At 36.7% G+C, this 20,631-nt stretch overlaps 1 protein-coding gene across 1 annotated transcript in view; it reads left to right on the top strand.

Annotated features, from left to right (window-relative positions):
- The window catches only part of VWA3A (von Willebrand factor A domain containing 3A), a 35,684-nt gene that overhangs the window by 1,079 nt on the left and 13,974 nt on the right, over positions 1-20,631 (top strand). The window contains exons 3-22 of the mRNA XM_076351217.1: positions 130-250; positions 891-1,015; positions 1,094-1,168; positions 2,561-2,615; positions 3,375-3,473; positions 4,532-4,638; positions 4,925-5,050; positions 6,375-6,483; positions 7,655-7,720; positions 8,167-8,292; positions 10,082-10,220; positions 10,310-10,413; positions 10,662-10,742; positions 14,978-15,072; positions 15,699-15,818; positions 16,693-16,767; positions 17,480-17,624; positions 18,611-18,809; positions 19,246-19,316; positions 20,346-20,504. Coding sequence (XP_076207332.1) covers positions 130-250; positions 891-1,015; positions 1,094-1,168; positions 2,561-2,615; positions 3,375-3,473; positions 4,532-4,638; positions 4,925-5,050; positions 6,375-6,483; positions 7,655-7,720; positions 8,167-8,292; positions 10,082-10,220; positions 10,310-10,413; positions 10,662-10,742; positions 14,978-15,072; positions 15,699-15,818; positions 16,693-16,767; positions 17,480-17,624; positions 18,611-18,809; positions 19,246-19,316; positions 20,346-20,504 — 2,197 coding nt within the window. The remainder of the gene's footprint in view (positions 1-129; positions 251-890; positions 1,016-1,093; positions 1,169-2,560; positions 2,616-3,374; positions 3,474-4,531; positions 4,639-4,924; positions 5,051-6,374; positions 6,484-7,654; positions 7,721-8,166; positions 8,293-10,081; positions 10,221-10,309; positions 10,414-10,661; positions 10,743-14,977; positions 15,073-15,698; positions 15,819-16,692; positions 16,768-17,479; positions 17,625-18,610; positions 18,810-19,245; positions 19,317-20,345; positions 20,505-20,631) is intronic.

Raw genomic sequence — 20,631 nt, 5'->3', positions numbered from 1 at the left:
TCAAATGGAATGTGTAAACAAATGTCAAAGTATAAAACAGTTTCTACAGAAAAAACTTGTAAAGATGTTATGACAATACAGGAATATTATGGGTAATGAAGTCATCCCATAAATTTCATTGTCTTGTAGGGTGACCACAAAATCCAGTCTACAGGATGATCGTCCACCATGGCAAGATTTTACTGTGTCTCATCTAGGAACAGATAATGGATTGCTGGTAACACATATCAACAAGACAAAAGATCTGCTGGTAGGCGAGTTTCTGCTAAATGGAGCAACTAGAAAAGTAACACATACCCACTATAAATACAGAGTGGTGAATAAATAAGCTGATAGACAACTGACATGTTTCCTTACATATATTTGCATATACACACAGACAATTTGATAGATATAATCAGTAAAGTCATGAAACTACATACAGTTTCTCTACAGAGATGAATCAGTCTGTGAACAGGTCAGGCAAACCAATAAAGGTAGATCAACTGCTGATACTGCATTTTTCTTCAGAAAAGCAGAAGACAATATATACCCCTTCAAACTCTGTGGGGCAGGTTTTGGAGATGCTTAATTTTTCTTTCTCTCTGGTAAATCACTGGGGTATTTCTTTTATTTCTTTTACTAAACTCTCCTATTTCTTGTCTTCCTTCCTGTCTCCTCCAAACTAAGCTCTCCTTTGCCTTCCTTTAGCTCACAGTCTGGGGGTATTCTGAAACCTTCTTTTCCTTTGCATCCCACATCCAAAAGAGTATGCCAGGACCTAAAATTATGTTGTTCTTGGATATGCACTGCCTACCAGCAGCTGTCTTTTGGACTGATATTTTTGTCACATTTGAACAGCATGTTTCATTTCTCATACTGCATTTAATTTTTTCTTACTTGATCTATAGAGAGTACAAATGAAGAAAATACAGTCTAAAAAGGTGCAAACCACAGAAGAATGGCTAAGAAACTACAGTTTAGAATCCTTGCAATTAACATTAGAGCATCTGGTAAATGAAGGCAATATTATTTTGTAAGTACGACACTGCCCTTTCTTTAGTCAGTCCTAATTTGTGTGCATCTCTGATGCTAATTATGCACAGTGTTCCAGGAACTCAAGAAATGATGTTGAAGAGATAGAGTTTACAGAAGAGACTGTTACTGATTTTGAGTCCAGACTTTCTAAGTAAGTATCCATCTTGTTTATGATTTTGATGCATAACTGATTCTATAGTTCCATCCCCCATGACTACAGGTACTGCCTTAAATTTTATTGTGTTATCTCTGGGAACTTCAGAGTATCTCAGCATTAAATCCTTTCTGCTGAGATTTAGGGTAGGTGACAATTATATGTCACTACAGCTGAGCGTTTTTAATTTGTTTTAATGAAAATGCCTATCAACCAGGTTTTGAACTGAAGCAGCTCATTTTAGCAAGGCAGCTAGTGAATGGTTGGGTTTTCACAGGTAATGCTGCATATTTGTGGGTTATGTTTACTGTAACTTGGATTAGTTTCGTCATGGATCTAGTCATGAAAGGCAGCATTGCTTGGTTTTCTATTCAAGGAATGGAATGCTGAAAGGAGTTTGTAGTAACTAGGAAGGAAGAAGCCTGTGTAGCTGGTACGTGGAAGTTAAAAGTTTTCCAAGTGGATTTTAAATGTATAAAATCAAGGAAACTTAAATTGAGGAAAACATTTAACGAATAGGTTCAATAAGCTGTAGAGTAACCACAATGGTTTTGCTGGTCTTCACGATACTTGTTAGACTGTTCGTAGGAGTGCCACTACTTCAGCATATCTTACCGCGTCAGTCATGAAGATCCAGAATCTTCAGAAAGTCCATCTTCAGTACTCGGCACCTGCACCATCTAACTGAACTGTCTGCAAATCTGGTTTAAAAAAGAAGTAGCTGTGGTGTTCTGAAAAAGCAAAAAGTTTTTCCCTCTTTGAAATGTTGATTTAAACTTTCTGTTTGCCAAATTGTAAAAACTATGCACAAGGTATTAAAAACAAGTTGGTTGAAGTAAAACAATTTGGGGGACAGCAAACACTTTGTTTTACCTCAGGTTATAGCTGTTTTGAAATGAAATTGTTGAAAGTTGTGCTGCAGTTAGTCCAGCACTTCCATGAGTGTGCTGCCTTTCAATCACAAGGTTATATTTCATGAGTGTCTTAAGCAATAGTGTAGTTTGTATTAAATACATCTCCTGAAAATAACCTATGTGTGATGAACTAAATTCAGTTTTGCCTGAGCTTCTGTTGTTCACACATATACATGGTGAATACCCCCCTCCTATCTCTGAACAGAATAAGCCAGCAACTGATTAGAAAATATTTCAGTGATCCAGTTGTTCAGACAGCTACATATTTAATCAGTCAAACAGCTCTAGGGGAAGAAGTATTTAAGTGGTTAGCCCTGCAACCACCAGTTGTTTGAGAACACTGAAAACAGTATTTTTAAGAGGTGATTTTGCATCCGTGAGAAAAAGGATGTGATGAGGACAAACGGTTGAATGTTACATTGATACACAATGCAAGAGAATGCCTTAGCTAAATGTGTGTTATGCCTTTTGTCAGAGTGATTGAACTTTATCAGCAGCGAATTCAGTGGCTGTTGCAGGACAGCAGAAAGGTAACTAACTTTGCAGTATATTTTTAGAATGGAACTGTATACGGCATTAAAGAATAAATTAACTTTTGAATACTAGTGAAAAGTGGCTTCCAGAAAGCTTCTGTATTTTCATTATTTACTGTGAGTTACACATCATGTGCAGTGATACTTATTTTGACAATGGATTGTTTTTCTTGATCTTTCATTGGTATGTGGTTTTCTGCTTTCTAGATCTAGTCTTTTTCCTTCTCTTAGCAGTCTCAATCATCAGGACCTGTCAGCACGATTTAAATGGGAGCAGACAATGTTAAGCTTAACCTCTGACTGGAGTGGAGCTGTCTTGTAGTCCATTGTGCCCTCTCTTGCACAGCTGGTTAATCACTTACTGTGCCTAGCGGTGCTAATGCTCAGGAATGGGAAAGGGGCCTAACTCCCCCTCGAAGGGGACAGAGAAAGAAGCAGGGTTCCAAAATCTAGCTTGCACAAAGTTGCTTGATTTAACCTGAAGGAGATGCTGTAGACAACGTTATTTTTTATTCTCTCAAATAATGAATAGGTTGTCTTGGGAAGGAGGTAATATGGTAAGGATAAACTGGGCGCCAGTAGTCCTCTTTCCCCACCCCCTACCCGGCTTTGTCACTGTGTCATCTTTATGCTAAAAAGCTTAAAGTGAAAATAAATACCTAATACTTGATTTTAAAATGGTGTTGTACAGAATAAACAGTAACATTTTTAAACTTTAGATAAGCTTAGTATTTACAATGACTTTTCTCTTTTAAGGTGTTTGGCCTTATAAAAGGAACCAAAGTTGGACTTGTGGTTGATGTGTCTCATATGAGTTACGGACCTAGACTACTGGATTTTCAGAAGGACCTTTTGGTAAGTAATAATAAAGCAGACTTTGGCAATTACAACATACTAATCAAGCTTTTGTGTAACTACAAGCCAGGAACTAAGTAGAAAAAAATCTGCTTAAATTTATAATATACAATACAGTAGAAGTTTTCTGTTGTAGAAAAGTATATTTTAAATGTCTTTGAAAGTGTAGTCTTTGTTAATGTCTACAAACTCCAGTATGTACCATAATAATAATAATACTTTCCTTATTAATATTTGGAAGTTTCTCAATTCTCGTACCAGCATACTTCATGGAATAAACTTGCCTAACAAACAGCTGTGAGAGCTAGAACCAAGTTGTACATAGAGCTATTTATAGTAAATATAGTTTCCTTATGCCTTTATGTTTTGTCACAACAAGTCACACTTCACAATTTCGGTCAGAACCTTGGTGAGTTAATCACTTCCTGAAGTCCCAAAAGAAACTTGTCCTTTATTGTGCTCTTTATTTTTATAAAATTTTTGTAGTAAGGAAGGAAGATGTAGTGTGGCTGTTTTACTATCTAACTTTGAAACTTCGTACAATTTTATTTCCTGCATTCAGGAATTATTTAACATCAATTTATATTATATGCATTTTTCATTTGTGTTTTTCAAATAACTCCTTCAAGAAAACTCAATTTTCACATAGTCTGGTTTGCTTAGCCTTAATACCTGAACTGTGGTTTAGCCCTATCCATGAATATGTATTAAACATTTTTTAGTAATTGCTTGATGGGTGAATATGCCCATTCTAGATCAGTGTGTTGTTTCATGTGCTCGTCAACTGAAGAGAAAAACTGATACCAGTACAACAAATACTTTCTGCCTCCTGCCCCATCAACAAACTGGCTGGATTGCCATAGGTTTGCAGGTTTTGCCTCTAAACTCATTACCAAATATTTGAATGTGTATGACTTTTTCTTGGAAGCTTTTCTCTGTGCTAGCTGAAAATATTGCTGTCAACTATTTTTAGGAAATGACTATTTTTATTCTTTTACATAATAAACCTACTAGAAGCAGCATGGATAGTAATGTATTAACAATTTTTTATTTATTAGTGCTTAATAGATGAACAGCTATGTTATAAGAAGCAATTGTACTGCCTCTCATTCAGTACAGAAATTTCACCTCTGTGGGAGAGTCCAAAAAACATCAATGTTCATGTGTAAGTAAGTTCATTTCTCTGAAAAATAAAGGTGTTTCAAAGAAGGTCTCCATTTAATTAGAGCAATCTCTTGTAGATAATAGTGTTTTTCATCTTGTGCCTGCGGTGATTTGTAAGAGGGGAAAAAAAGCAATGAATTTTAAGTGCAGTCAGTGATTTCGAGCTGGTTGTTCATGCATAAAATATCTTAGCAGCTCCTGTGGTTTGTAGTAATCTTCATGATCTATCTTATTTAGCACCTGCACATTAAGTGTACGTATTCCTTTTTTTTCCCCCCTCCCCCTAGGCTGCATGAAGCAAGACAGTGGATACAACAGCTGGAGCCTGGTCAAGGCTGCAATTTGCTGAAAGCCTTAAAGCATGTCCTTACGATGAAAGAACTGAATTCTCTGGTTCTTATTGTAGGAAGCTGGTAAATTCGTTATCTGTCCTAACAACAAGCTTTAACTTGGATACAGAATTGGTACAAGAATCTGAACTTGATACAAAAATAAATGGAAAATTTAAGATCCAAGTTTTATGTGTTTTTAGTTCATGCCACTGAATTCCTTTATTTCTTCCCTTTTTTACTATTTATAAATCTTCTATTTTCTGATATCAAGCTACGTTTTTCCTTTGCAGATCAGTTATCACAGTAATCCATTGAGAGTCTGCTAGCTCTAATGTTACATCAATAAAAATCAGCATCATTAAGGATGTCACTGAAAGGGTCCACACCTCTGGAAAGATTAGATTATGAGCTAGATTTTGCTGTAAAATAGCATTGAGCATTCAAAGAGATGTGATCTTGTTGCTGATGGAAAACTTAAAATCTCTGATTAATAAATGGTTTCATTTAGATAAATGGTTTAGATAAATGAGTTTAGATAAATTATGGACTTAAATTCTGCAGTTCTACTGTCATCATTTGAAAACTTGCAGTACTGGAGGCAGGATTACAAGAAAAAGACTACTGTAAGGATTCTGGGAGTGTTACCGTACTCCTAATTTATTAATTGTATTTATTTTAAATGTGCAAAAAAGGGGATGGTATAAGCTTGGCAAGCTTGATATTTAGGGTGATTGATATTACATTTCAGCTAACTTACTGAACACACAGTGTTCAGTTAAAAGGTTCCAAGTTTTGCTTAGGTCTGCTTGGAACAGAAAGCAAAAGTTTATAGTATGTGCAAGTGAAAACTTCATTAATTTCTGTCCCTGGCAGAAGTGTAGCTGGAAGGAAAGGTTTTTACTAGCCATGAAGAACCATTAAAACTCAGGGAGTGAAAGCTGCATGGGTTGCTAAGTTCTAGACACAGAGCAAAGTTTTACTTTCTTTGGTGCCTTTGGAAAACAATGGACATCCTTACATACAGTTGAAGATGTGAGTTGAAAACCTCTATCACAGTTTAGCACAGGGGGCAAAACCACAATTCCTGATTTTTAGCTTCCAGGGCTAGCAAGGAATAATTTAGAACATTTCCTCCAGAAGCCGTTATAACTGGAATAGAAACTTAGTGCTTTTGTTATCATGTAGGTTTTCAAGACGGAACCAAACCACAGTAGTGGTACCTCAGAAATTGTTGGAAGAGGGCGAGGAGGTTAAGTTACACTAAATGACTGGATTACATTCCCATGATGTGTTATTTCTTTCCCTCTTAGTTTTCTTCCCTGTCTTCTTCAGTATGGCCTTTTTTCCCCATTTGATTACTGCCATTTTTAATATCTGCTTTTCCTTATTTATTTATTTATATCAGCCCTGATCAGTCTTTGGAAATATTGTCTGACTATGCTCAGCAGTGTGTGCTGGGGAGAAAACTGCAGACTCATGCTGTTACATATGATTGCAGCAATCCTGGTTCTCTTGTAAGTAACTGTGTTAATACTTACTTCAGTAAGTGTCCTGATATTTGTTTCCTATCCAGCTGCAATGTCTTCTCTCATAAACTTGTGGAGAAGCTGACCTACTCTTTAATGAGTTCTTGATCTAGAGTTGTATTTTCTTTAGAGCAGATCTGTACACGTGAAAAAAATTGTTTGGAGCATTCATCTTGGTTCATACCAAAGCCAGAAGTGGCAACCAAGTGGTGTTGACAGGCTTGGCAGCTGAAGGGAAGCAGTTATTTCCAGATAATCATCCTGTGTGTTTACCGAGAAGACTTTGGGGCTAAGAGCTCTTTTGCAGGTGAAAGCAGAAAAATAGGGGACTTCGGGTAGGCAATATTGCAGTAAGGACAAGTGGATAGGGAGAGGGATCATAGGAGGAAGGCAAGGACTTGGGAGTGAGATCATACAAGTATGGCAGTCTCTGGGATAGGAATATTTTTGTATGGTATAGCATCAGTGCAAGACCTAGCAGCCCTGCTCAAATCACAGTGTTGATTACGAGCAGTGGTTTGGATGTTAGCAGTGACTGCCTGAAGGAAGAGGAGAACAGAAGGATAAGCGGTTATTTTTTATTAGCTTCTGCATAGAAACGTGTTTTTTCGGTGTTGATTGTTTGTTTAAGCTTTTCCCTAAGGCATGTAGTGACTTAAGTGGCAAGGGAGGACTTGGTTGAAATCCTGGTTTGAAGAGAAGATTGGATGCAGCAAGGGGATTGCAGTGGTAATTGGTAGTAGAGAAGATGATGGGAGAGGTGAAAAAAGCAGCAAAGGATTTAAGAGGTTTGCTTGTTGTGGGCAGGGGAAGGATAGCCTAATATTTATATTTGTGGACTTCGGGGATATGCTTTTGATCTGACTAGCACAAGCCTGCCTTCAAAGGAAGAGAAAGTGACTGGCATTTTAACACAAGGTGAATGAACTTGACCCTTATTGCCTATTTTGTAAATTTCTTTACTGAGTTAGTTTTTCAGCCATATTAAAATAAGACTGGTAAGAAAACAATGGAGACATAATTACTTTGGCTTTCTCACTACATGTACGTCAAAGATTCTTTCTCTATCTCTAATTGAGAATTGAATACCAAGAACCCATGTTATCAAAAGAGACTACCAAATCAAAGTAACTATTTTTCTTCCTATTTATATATGTAGGCAGTTCTAAAGAACCTTGCAGAAGCTGTAAGAGGCCATTATCATTGCTACTCTTCAAAGGGAGAGGTATGTGACAGCTAGAGAGGCAAAGCATTTTTTTCTCTTTTTGCTGATTCTTCACTTTGAGAAGGTAAACTAATTATCATCTGAGTAGAAGTTTATAGCAAGACCTGGTGCTGAGGATGTGGTCAATAAACCTGCGATTAATTCTTTCTGCAACTGAAAAAGCTTTCCTAAAAGCACCATAAATTTTGCAGATATTGTTCGCTGACTTAAAGCTGATGAATAGGATGAAAGTGGCTTATTGTAGACTGATTCAAAATAATAAAATAATATCTTGTTTATAAAATGATTAATAACTTATATGCAGTGCATTAGATAAATTTACACTCAATTCTGCTATGCCAGGCAGTCTTGCATAGATGTATGCACATCAAAGTAAGAAAGCTGTGTTTGGTTGGTATTTCAATAGTAGTTAACTTTTTTTTCCCCCTTTGTTTTTATATGTACAGAATTTTGATAGCAGTGATGTTCATCTGCTACTTCAGGAATCCCAGAAGGCTAAGGACCTACTCAAGAGCATCAAACAGACTTTTCAAAGAAGAATTCGTGGCTCACTTATTAGTAGAATAGCAGATGTATGTGTCTTTTTATTTTCATATGTACTTTGAAGTATCAGGTAGAAGTTTTTTGTGTTCACGATATGAAAAAAAATTATATGACTAATCCAGTATTTTGGTAAGTGAACTTTGAATATTATGTATTGGCCATCCATTGTAAGAGCAGATTAAGGCCAAAACCAGCAAAGGAGACATTTTGCTAGACATTCTCCAAAATGCAGCAAGTTTTATAAACCAACCAAAATGCAATGAAAAGAACAATTGTACCATGATCGTAATGGAAATCTAAGAGAATCACTAGCCTAACTGTATGCATGATCATTTAAATGAAGTTCCAACAGTTCTTTAAATTGGTAAGAAGATACTTACTCCTACCTGATTAAGGTGGACACTTAAATCAGTTGCAAAATCATAAGGGCTTGTCTAGATCCATTGCTAGTGTTGAAGTTAGGAAGCTACAGTCTGTTACACATCTGTCTCTGTGTTGGTCCTATCTTATCGTGAGGGTTTGGCACCATTTGTTCTGTAACATTTGTCTTGGTAATGTTTCTATTTTTATGCCTTATTTGACCAACATGCCACAGGTTCTTACCTTGTTTGTCTTTTCTCCAATAAAGTAACTTCTAAGTTCTCTTGATGAAATATGGATGAGGAAGAAAAAGAATCTCCTGTGATTTTTCTTTTTTCTATGGAGTGTTTGGATAATTTCTAGTTCTGCTTTGATCTGGTAGAGAGATTATTTACTCATGTCTTTCTTTCACCTTGTGCAGATAGTCTTAAGTGGAAATACGCATCTCTCTTTTGCCTTATTCTCATCTCTGTACTTTCTTGGGGCCTGGAAGTTTAGAAAGTGGCTGAATTCACCTATGGTTGCTAAACTTTAATGCTAAAAATTTGGCAGCACTGTTTTACAAATCTGTGATGATTTTTTTTTCTTAACAAAATAGTCTGTTCTCTGTCACAACTACCGTAGGCAGTTGTGTGAGGTAGACAAGTCTGATCTGAAAGAGGGACTGAAAGCTTCCATTGAGTATCCTTGCGTATCTGGTCTTCTGACCTGAGACATTCCAGACAGGAGGCAAACTGGTCATTTGTCAATAATATTTCTAATTCTGTTTCCCCTCATCCTCCCTATTCCATATATATATATATAATTCTTTCATCTCTCTTCCAACCTCATAATTACTAAGGACCATGTAGACTACATATGGAGCAGAAGTCACCCTGAAATGACTTAAAGGCCCTATATCCCCAAATAAAAGCATGTCATTTCAGAAACTTACTAGTCAAACCTTCTGTATGGAAAAACATCTCCACAAACTTCTGTCCATTCATAAAACAAAGGTCTCTTACCCCTTTTTTGAAATAAAGGAATTCTAGTGCCCCGTAGGAGTTTTTGTGGACTTGTTTCCATTGGTGTGAATGAAGGTAGAGTGTGGTTCATTTGACTCTGTGCTCGGTGCAGGTAGAACATGGAGCAGTTGAGATTTGATCTGTGTGTAATGAAGATCCTTTTCCTACTTCCTTTTCTTAGAGAAATGATTGGCTGTTTTCATGCCAGTATGTATAACCATGATGTTTTAATTTCCCTGTGGGTTTTTGCATTGTGGCAAGCACAGTGAAGTTAATGGAACATTGTCCCCCCAAAACCTATTTTTAGGAGGACCAATTTTCAAAGTATTTTGCTTGTTGAAATCCCAGCACTTTGAACATAAGTAAAACTAATATTCCATGCTGGATATTTTGAATTGAGGGTTAAAAATATTATGCTAAAACTTGCAGGAGTTTTTCTTAAAATCCATTTTAGGTTTCCACAGAATTTCCAAATACAGCACCTTCCAACTTCTTACCAAAGCCTCCAAAGCACGAAGGACCATTAGTTATTAAAACACCATGCGTCCTGGCCAAAACCTCAGCAGACTGGTTAAAGACAAATGGATTGAAAGGTAGCACAGAAAGAAAAGCTTAACAGGTATGAAACATGAATTAAAGACAGAGCATATGTCTTATTTAATTTCTCTGTTCCTTACTATAGCTAAAAAGTTAAACCTCTATCAAGTTTTGGCTCCCAATGCTTTCTCTCCTGTGGAAGAATTTGTACCTATTCTTAAAAAAACAGTATCATCAACTCTACATGAGGTAAGTGATGGGGACCCTTTCTTTTTCTTGGGTGGGGTGTTTTGTTTTTTTTTCTATTGCCACATTTTTCTAATTAAAATCAATACTTTATAAGTTAGTGAAATTCTCCGGGCTTTAACTGAAATTTGAGTCACAGATTCAAATCAGATACTTATGCCATTCTTAAGAATGATTCAGGAAGGAGTTCCATGTTAGTGTAGCTTATATAGACTTCTGTAAACACATAACTGTATTATTTATCCTTCTAGAAAGCGATGATGCAGTTTGAATGGTATGATGGAACTGTGAAAAATATCCATGTTGACCTGCCAGTATTATACAGCTATCAGGTGAGTTGTCTACAGTGATGTGGCCTTGTCAGGGCTAGATTACCATCTAATTATTCCACATTAATTGACCTGTTACATAAGTACTGCAGGGATTCACGTGCAGACAGATGTCCATGTAAGCCTGCAGTGATTTGGTCAGACTTGGGACCCAGATTCTTATGGCAGTGAGGAAGGAGGCTAAGTAAGAGAAAGAGTCCATCAGTGCTGCTCATAAATACAGCAGTGTGTGTTTTGCAATCTATGTGTAAGAATGTATTTACATTATTTTACCCATGTATGTATGAATCTTTTAGCCTGTACATTGAAAGGGTACAACACAACAGAGTACTCCTGCTTGCTTTAACAGAACTGTCCCATTTCATCTTGGTTTAACCATTTAAAAAAAAAAAAGGTTTGTATTTTTTTTTATCTCTTTGAAAGTCAAACAGGTTTTATGAAGAAAAATGTCTAATTGTTACTGGCTAGACCAAGAAAGACTCAAGGCGTAGCAGGAACATTCTAGGAAGTAGTGTGGGAGCAAGCTTGGATGATTGTTGCATGACTTGAAAGATGTTGTGAGATGTGAAAGTATGTGCAAAGGCACATAACATAGCAGCAAACCAGAGCCTCTTCCTGTCATAACAACCTAGTCCCTCAGATGTGTAGTAAAGAGAGGCAAGGCAAGGGATTATTTTGAAATAAAAGTTTGATCTTAAACTATCAAATAATCCAGAAGACTGATTGAATAAGGGATTAAAAAATTATACTGTGACATGAGTTTCTTTGGTAGGTGAGCTTCTCTCAACTCCATGGATGGATGGATGGAGATGGGGAAAATGGTGAATTAAAGGGAATGACAAGAAAAGACACAGTATTCCAGATCAGTGGTGTTGATTTCTGCGTGTGGGGAAGACAGCAGAAGCGTATGAAAGTCTGCATGATGAAAAAAGCCACAGGAATAAAATTAGGTTGCCTTGATCAGGATCTTGCATTAGTCTGTATTCTATGCTTGGATGTGTACATACACGTGAGTTTCTTCCTCCTGTGCAGTTTGGGGTGGATCCTACAGCATCCACTCTCCTTCTGTTTGACATCCTGCTATAATACCTTAAGACCAGTAATGTAGTACAGTCCACATGGAGAGTCCAGTAGGATTTGGAGATACAGTCTATATTCTGAATTCAGCATCTGATCTGTACTTTCAGATACATCACAGTAGCCTTTTCATTGTGAATCCTTCACCCTTTCCACAGGGGAAGTAGCTAGTAGTCTCCACTGTAAAATGATGAGATCCAAATCTAATAAGCTCTACATGATTGCCAAATGGTAATATTCTGCAGATGGTGACATCGGAATTAATTCACTCTGAAGTTACTCTTTTACCAAGAGTAGCATTTTAGCCTTGACAGTGCTCCTACAACACTCTTGCCATGCATTTAGACAGAATATATTTTTGCTAATGTGAATGTCAAGGACAAATTATTTCGATGTGTTTTCAGCATAACCAACCTTTTTTTAAGAATCAGAAAGCAGAAATTATTTCTGCTTACTTTATAGAAGGTTGTCATACTTCTGCTTTACTCTAAAGTGTCAGTAGAAGCTGGGTATTTGTATTTCATGTTTTAGGATATGCTTAACTGTTCTTTATACTTAATGCGAATTCTGAAAACTGTGCCAGCATAGTGCTGCAAATCACATTCTCCTAAGTTATTCTAGTTTATCCCCTTCATCTACAGCTTGCATAGAGGTGGGGTTTTTTTTTTCCTCTCCCAAAGTGAGTGTGGTATGAGGAAACTACACTCTTCAGGCTTAGCTGGGCATGTGTGGACAGTGGATGCTGCAGCTTTGGTTTTGCAGCTTTGTGTGCAAGGTGAAATACCGTGGAGGGATTTGAGTCCTGGGAAAAACAATAGGATTGTGTCATTGTGCAACACGGTATGATGAGCAGAGGCACCCAGTGCTTTCAGATCTAGAGCTCCACATTCTACACTAGAGGCAAGACAAGAACTGTTCTCATCCTGGGGCAAAAACTAGCAATCACAAAATGGAAGCTTTTAAGGCTTGTTTGCTATTAGTTAGCAGGAAATTAGTCAGAAACTATTTTTATGAAAGGGTTCAAGAGATTGAGCACACCCTGTTATGTAGGCTCAGAAAGCTGGCTAGAGTTCAGAAAAAAAGTAGGTTTGTCCAATGATACCGACTGCCCCATTTAGTTTGAGAAATCTGTGTAATACTTGTAAAATACCTACTCCATGCCTTCCAGTCTGTAACTGTGTGTATAAAGGCTGTTTTTCAATAGTCTTTCAGGTCTTTAGGAATCCCAGAAATTCCATAGCAAGCAATGTGGAGTTTGCCTTGGAAGATTGAAGGGGTTGGTGAAAATTATTTAATAAGACTAAAAGTAGAAAAAACATCCAGCTATGTACTCTGGCCCACCCTTGAGACAGAGAGGGAGATATCGGTGATAAATACGGCAGATGGAAAGTAGGTGAGGTAACTGTTTCTTTTGTGTGGCATGTGTGGTGCTCTCTAAATTGTAATCGAGTGGCAGAACAAGGTAATATCTCAGTGACTGAGTCTCTGGTAATATAAGTGAATTTTTCATTGGGTAACTTTTTAGCAAGTAAATGATTTTTAAACTATGCAGGTGGCATTGGCTTTGGTGTCTATCTAAAGGGAAGATTTAAAAGAGAGCTTACAAACAATGTTGTAGATGGTGTCACTGGTGAATTCAGTAAGAGCAGTAAAATGCCTTATAGATAATAGATTTATGTTAAGTATTGATTGCATTGTCTCAAGTCAGAGCAGCTTTTTATTCCAAGACGTGTTCATTTGTGTTAAGCACAACTGGAATTTTGTCAAGCACAACAGGATGGCCATTCACTTTGAAGAAAAGATCGGCGTCTAAGACAACGCTCTGTATGCGTTCATACCTTTCCTTCTGTCTCCCTCGAGCTACATTGCACACTGCTTTCTGCCATCCCTTACATTCACCTTAAGTTTTTGAACTGGCTGCACGCTTATTATCCTGCTTTGCATTTGCCTTCAGCCTGATAGTTGCCAGACTTTCTTCAAGAGGATAGCAAGGCTGCTACTAGAGTTTTCTCCTCAAGCTTGCAGATGAATTAAGAACACTATTAGGTCAGGGATGTTAGGATTTTTGGGTATTTGCCATGATGATATTACTATATAGATAACCTTAAAACTGCTGGCACACCAGAATATTTGCACTGTATGGGATGTTGAGGATCTTTGAGGACTTCATTAGCTCTTTTAAGTGTGGAAGAAGTGGAGATACATGCATACACAGGTAACATAATGAAGGCCACTGGAATTCTTACAGGCAGTAGTGATTCTTGAGGATTTCCTCCTTGGTCAGAATGCAGATCATCAGAGTGGGACAAGTTCAATAAAATAGAAGCTGCTTGGGGATATTTGCAGCCAGGGTGTGTAATATAGTGGTCTATTCCATTGTTTTTCTTTTCTCTCTTCTGTACTACTCCACTAGCAGTCCTGACAAAGGGCTATGGGAATGTTTCCAGGCAGGGCAAATATTTCTTTAAAATGGAGGAGGGATGAGAAATCTGTAGAACTCTCTAGTCAGACCACAAAGGAGAGTGTAAAGTTTAACTGGCTCACATGAAAGCAGCTTCTGGCTCCTTGGTCACTGGTAGATGCTTGTGTTTGTGCTCCAAAAGCATGCTACCTCATAGCTTTTTTTCTGAGTTCGGAGTCCTTTTCTAGCTTGATTTGCCTTCATACATATAATGCATAAATATGCTTGCAAAGGTCATATTCTATAGAGTTTGGACAAATTGCCTTAATGTCTTCAAATCGATACTGTGTTAAAGAATGATGTGTGTTTGAAAATGTGTTTATTTTAAATGATGTGTTTTATGAACACTGCCTAAAATTGCTATTGAAGAAATGGTGAGCTTGCAAAACCTGTATTTTGAAACTTTTGTTTTCTTTTTTTAATGTGCTTGACCACTATTTTGGGACATGCCATCAAGGGGAAATGTGAAGAGACTTTAGACCTTTAGACCCCTCATTGCTTTTTTTTACCACTGTATGTTTTTCTCATGGACTGTATTGTCTTACCTTTACTAAGAATGAAATGCTACTGTCAAAATGAATGAAAGTCATTAATTTTTTCAATATTATGCTGTCATGTTACTTCCAGATTAAGCATTTGGCAGTGAAAGACTTAATTGAATTTTTTATTTTTAACTTAAATTTTCTATGTTTATGCACAGAAACTGCTTGCTAAAATGGTAAGAATCTATGAGAAACGAATTGACTGGCTATCTGTTGCCAGCAGAAGAATATGGGGAAGTGTTTGTGAAAGGAGGTATCGTACTTTGATAGTCCTTTTTTTGTGTATTGGTGATGGTTCTTATTTGGCAGCCTTTGCTTTGTGTGTAAATCAGCACCAGGTAATACAGAGCAGAAAATAGCCAGATGTAGAGGCAACAGTTGCAGGTATAACCAGTGTAAGCAATCCACTTTTGAAAACAGATACTGATATTCAACTTTTTTAATAATCCAGTGAATTTACTGAATCCAGTGATCATCAGACAACACAAAACTGCAATTTCCACGAGACAGAATGAGAGTCTTAAATTTGAGTTATCTAGCAAGTAAGCCACGTGTCAGACATGGTTTGGATATTCAAGTACAGAGAAGGAAGAGGACCTGTTTAGGATTCAACAGCCATTATGGCAGTACATGTGCCAGTACCCTGATTATTGCATAACTTAAGAAAGATAGATTTTTTCCATTATTGTTACTATTTTTTTAGAATCTCACCTTATGTTTTGTAGATTTTTTTTTTTTAATATAGATTCAGTGTTTATACATTTTGATACATATTTAGAAGATACTTTCCCTGGTGAGTTATAGTACAGTGAAGATAACATGTAATTAAATAAGATTTTTTTTTTTTTTTTTTTTACAAATAACATGTTTCTTATATAGGGTGGTTATACTTGTTGATATATCAGTGACAAACTCTATGTATATCATCCGTATCCAACATTCTTTGCGGCTTTTACTTGAGGAACAAATGTCAAATAAGGATTACTTCAATATTATAGCGTAAGCAACTATTTAAGATTCTTTCAAAATAATTGTAACGCGTTGCAATGAAAGAAGTATGCTGAGAGACTGTAGTTACTAATGGGCATATTTTAAATTTTTTAATTGTATTTAACCTTTTATGATTAGGTCATTGCAAGAGTAGCACTGATTTATCATTTTTGGATAGGTATATGGATCAGATGTACAGAGACCAGATTAGTAATTAAAAAATCACTGGTTTGGATGAAGCTCACTGAAACTGATTGCATTATACATGCAACAAATTCTCTTCCTGCTATATTGTTCATAACAGTATCAGTTCACATGTCAAACTTTTATTGGAAAAGGATTCTGGAGGTGTCTTAGGTACCATAACTGGGAACACCCTTTAAATTTTACAGTAACTCCAATACTTTTTTTTAATATGTAATAGTACTAAAATTTTGTACTCAGCACTGGTGGTCAGAAACATATGGCACAGCTGCTGAACAGCAGTTGGGCAGGCTTCTGAATGGCAGGTAAAAGCAAGAGACAGCAGCTCATGGAGTTCCAAACCTGGTGGGAGAGCAGAGCTGTTATCTCACAAGAGAGATACAGGCAGCATCTGAGGGTTGGGGTTGTTTTGTCGCAATTGTTCCTCTGAGCTTTTACCAGCTCACTTAGTATCCTGTTCAGGAAAGAAAAACGTAGTCTGACCCACTACCTTGAAAATCTGGCAACCCCCGAGTGATGGATAAACGTGAATAAATTGTTTGAAATTGGAAATAGCATCAGGCAATTTTACATCTGTAATACCCCAAAGCAGATTTTTATTTTTCAGTGAATTTACTCTATTTTTTTTTTGTTCTAAAGCATAGTCTGAAAAATAATTGCTGTTATCTTTCCGTGAAAGATTTGGGAGTGATGTTGTGCCTTGGCAGCTGGAACTGGTTCCTTCCCAACCAGAAAACTTACAAGATGCTTGGAGGTAGGATCAAATAACTTTCCCATACATCTGAATTAAGTGATTGTAGGTACCATGAAACAGATAAAACAGAGAAACAGATTCAAACAACATTGTGAACAACTTACAAAATTGATAAATTTATCATATTACAAAAATAGTTTGCTATGAACTGTTCTACACTGATTGTTTGTGATGGTTTGTTGTGAAAGCAGCATTTATAAAGTTTAATATGTCTTAGTGGCTTTGTATTTCATACGTATACAGAATATATATGTGCACAGATATAGAAGTGTGTGTAAGAAATGCAGAGGTTACGTGAAGAATTGAAAACTGCTTCAAATTCAACTGGGATGTGAAAGCTAAACTATGTTTCTTCCCCACATTCACTGGAAACAAATCCCAGGTTTCTGTTTGTGGAGTCGCACCCTCTGTGGTTTCATTTTTATTCCTGTAAGTTCTACTATATTACAATTTTTCTACATGAAGTTAAGAGAGAATTATTTCATCTCTATGCTCTGAATCTTATCTTAAAAACTAGTTTGCCATGGTGGCAGTACAGAAACTAGAACAAATAATTCAGGTCATTATATAATCTGGTTTTGCTGTCTATCATTGTCAAAAATTTTAGACTCCAGTGCAGTGTTATTTAAGATTCTTAGTTCTCTTTATTGCTTTAAGCAGAAACAAAAGCTTTTGTTGCTTCATTCTTTGAACAGTAAACATCATCTTTTAGGTGGGTGTTGAGCTTGCAGTGCAAAGGGAGTAGAAACTTCATGAGTGCTCTCAGGAGAGCTGTGGAAGTAGACTTCAAAGACAAAGATAAACACAAATCACAAGGACTTTACCTGCTGACTACTGGAATACCCGATCAGGAAACAGTAAGTATCATCACAGGTTTTGCAACTCTTCTGTAAGTTCCTATCAGAATTAATCTCAACTTTTTTTTTTTTTTTTTCCTTTTGGCTAGTCACCATAGCTTTTTAGCAGAATACTTCTCCTTTACATATCTAAGCCAGCAAAACTATCAGGATCTCCAACTTCCATTTCTGCAATTGCTATTCATGTGTTGGAGGTAGCAATTATTAATGTGTGAATCATAGAAAATTCAAGAGGTGTTTTTAGGGTTCCTTTCCCACTCCAGCTCTGACCATCACTTCACTGCAAATTTCTGAGTTTGAACAAACCAACTCCGGTTTTTCGTATGGTATCATTTCTTTATAACTCATGGGAACAAAGCCACAAATAATTTTATGGTGGAACTCCATAGTACACTATGTAGGGACAGCTCCTATTTTTAATAACAGTAATCCATTGCTTGGATATTATGTTTGTAGTGCATGTGCTCTGTGGCTGTTAAGCCACGCGCACAGCCTAGAGTTTCTGAACATATGGTGATCCAACTGGAATAACCATGTATGCACAGTAGGGTGTCTTTTGCTTTTGTTACCAAACTTCTGGAAATTCTGGGCAAAACTAAGAAATCATTAAAAGCCCACGTGGATAACAAGAAAACTAAGGATACGTACAAAAAAGCAAATGAGTAGTTCCATCCCTACTTCTTTGCTTCAGTGCATGGCTACCTTGAAGTCCATGACCTTGTGTCTTTGATTCCCATAGCTACCCCATCTCACCTCATGGCTGCAGCAATGCTGTTGCCATTGTCACTAGTAATAGTGGCAGGTTTTGTGTATATGCATGATTTGAGGAGGCATTCAGCTACTCAGGGTATGTTCCTCTACTGAATTGCTCAGGTTGGGAGTGTTTGTACATCGGTTCAGGAACCAGTGGAGTAGATGGAAGCTCGTCTGAGGTAGAGGGTCACTACTGATTTTTTTTTTTTTTTTTTTTCTTCTCTGTCTTGCAGCACACAATCAGTGCTTATGTGGCTGAGGTTTGCAGAGGTTTTGATTTGCAGCTTCATGTCTGTCTGTTTAGTGTAACGGAGGATGCTGACTCCAATGGGATTATTCCAGCCCGCTATGCTAACCCAACTGAAACTGCCACTGCTTTTAAAGAAATAGTACAGGCAGCCAATGGGAGATTTCATTGGTTTGGAGAAGCAGGTATGTGAAAAGGAAAGTCAGCACATACTTCTTTCTCATTAATTAAATAATATTTATTAATGTTTTTTTTCTCAAATCAAGTAGTTTACTTTTTAGGATGTGATAATGCTATACTAGCACTGAGATAAAAACAGAGGTCCTAGTTTGATTAAGGCTTTCAGTTGTATTGCAGAATATTATAATGCAGCCTTAATGCAGGAATTTTATTCCCCCCCCCCATTTGAATTCACTGTTTTCTGCTAGATATTTTTAAGATGCACATTTAAAATAGAGTTACTAATGTGGTACATTCAGACTGCCTGGCATACAGGAAACAAAGACTTTTTGATGCTTTTCATTGATATTTGGCATGTTCTATGAATTGTTGTACACTTTAAAAAGATGTAGTTTGTACACTTAAAAACCCCACACTGATTAGCATGTATTTGATTATCAGGTATTTTTGAAAGCAATGATATCACTGTTATTTTGTCTGAAATGGAAAAAGCAAACAGCTACTCCCAAAAGGTATGAATTATATATATCTTTTTAAGTTATGTTTTTGTTCAGAAAAAAATTCAACAGTGTTTGTTTAGCTGACAATGCAGAAGATTAGACAAAATGAAAATCCTTGTAAGATGGGCAGGAATGCTCTAGAGTGTGAGAATAGTCACCGTAGGGTAAATATGGACTAGAAAGCAGTTGTACAACATCACTGCAGTGATCGTTGTTGGAGCGGCCATGATTCCTTATGAAATACAAGGAGTTTACAGTTGAACTGATTCTCCTTTTTGTTGCCAATCCTGTGATGAATTTGTCTCAAGAATTAATTGTTCATTATAATTATATATATAAATAAATATATTAAGTTATATATATTATATAAGAAACACAATATTATGTTCCTGTAAGTCACAGTGGAGGGAGGAGTTGTCATTGGCACAATACATTTGTTCAATTCTAAAACAATTGTTTTTTGAAGTGTACTAAGGATGTAGAACTAGACCATATCTCTCCATATTACATGCATGTGATTTTTTCCAAAGATATCTAACAAAGTGACTGAGGCAATATAGCCAACCTTGGCAGTACGGTTGTTGCTTCTTACAAGAGTGTGATTAGAAGATATATACAGTGAGATATATGTCCAGACGTCTGAGAACCTTGTTGCATGCAAGTCTGAGTCACAAAAGTATTTTTAAAAAGGAGAGTTGGTGGATATTCAATGGGATCTTAAAATATTTTGTTATCATTTAATAGTTGCATATGTTTTGTTCATCATCTTCCAGTTTGTTCTAGTCTTGGTATGCGTACTGTTGCCTTTTCTTTTAGAATGTTTGTTCAGAGCAAGGAGGATTTCCCTCCTATGTGTTTGAGCAAGCACAGCACAAAGGGGTTTATATTCAGTTAGAGGTGTTAAGCATTACCAGATTAATAAATTTGGTATGAATTTTATTTATTATTGAAGTAATAAATACAGAATGCCTGTCTGTGAAATATCATTTACTCTAAATTTCACATATATGAATTACTAAACAATGTGAACTTCCATTTCAGTGTACGTTCCTAGTGGAAGCCTTGAAGCAACGATCAGTAAATCAGTCTGTTAATCCATTTATACCAGAAGGAGACTCAAACGTGCTTACAAAGAAAGAGAAAAGAAGGCCACAGAAGTTGCAATCTCCTAAACCCACAGCTCTGAGTCTGGCTAGAATGGTTTGAAATGGTCCCATTTTAAGATGCTGTGTGTTTTAATTAGAGATCCTACCCAACTATCAGATGCTGCTCTTTGTGAGAGAAGTGCTCAGGCTAAAAATTTGAAGGAAGTAAAACAGCACTGTGA

This window comes from Aptenodytes patagonicus, chromosome 13, assembly GCF_965638725.1.
Source record: "Aptenodytes patagonicus chromosome 13, bAptPat1.pri.cur, whole genome shotgun sequence".
In the NCBI taxonomy this organism is placed as follows: domain Eukaryota; kingdom Metazoa; phylum Chordata; class Aves; order Sphenisciformes; family Spheniscidae; genus Aptenodytes; species Aptenodytes patagonicus.
Note: the sequence above shows the minus strand (reverse complement) of the source record. Positions and strands in the feature narration are given on the sequence as shown.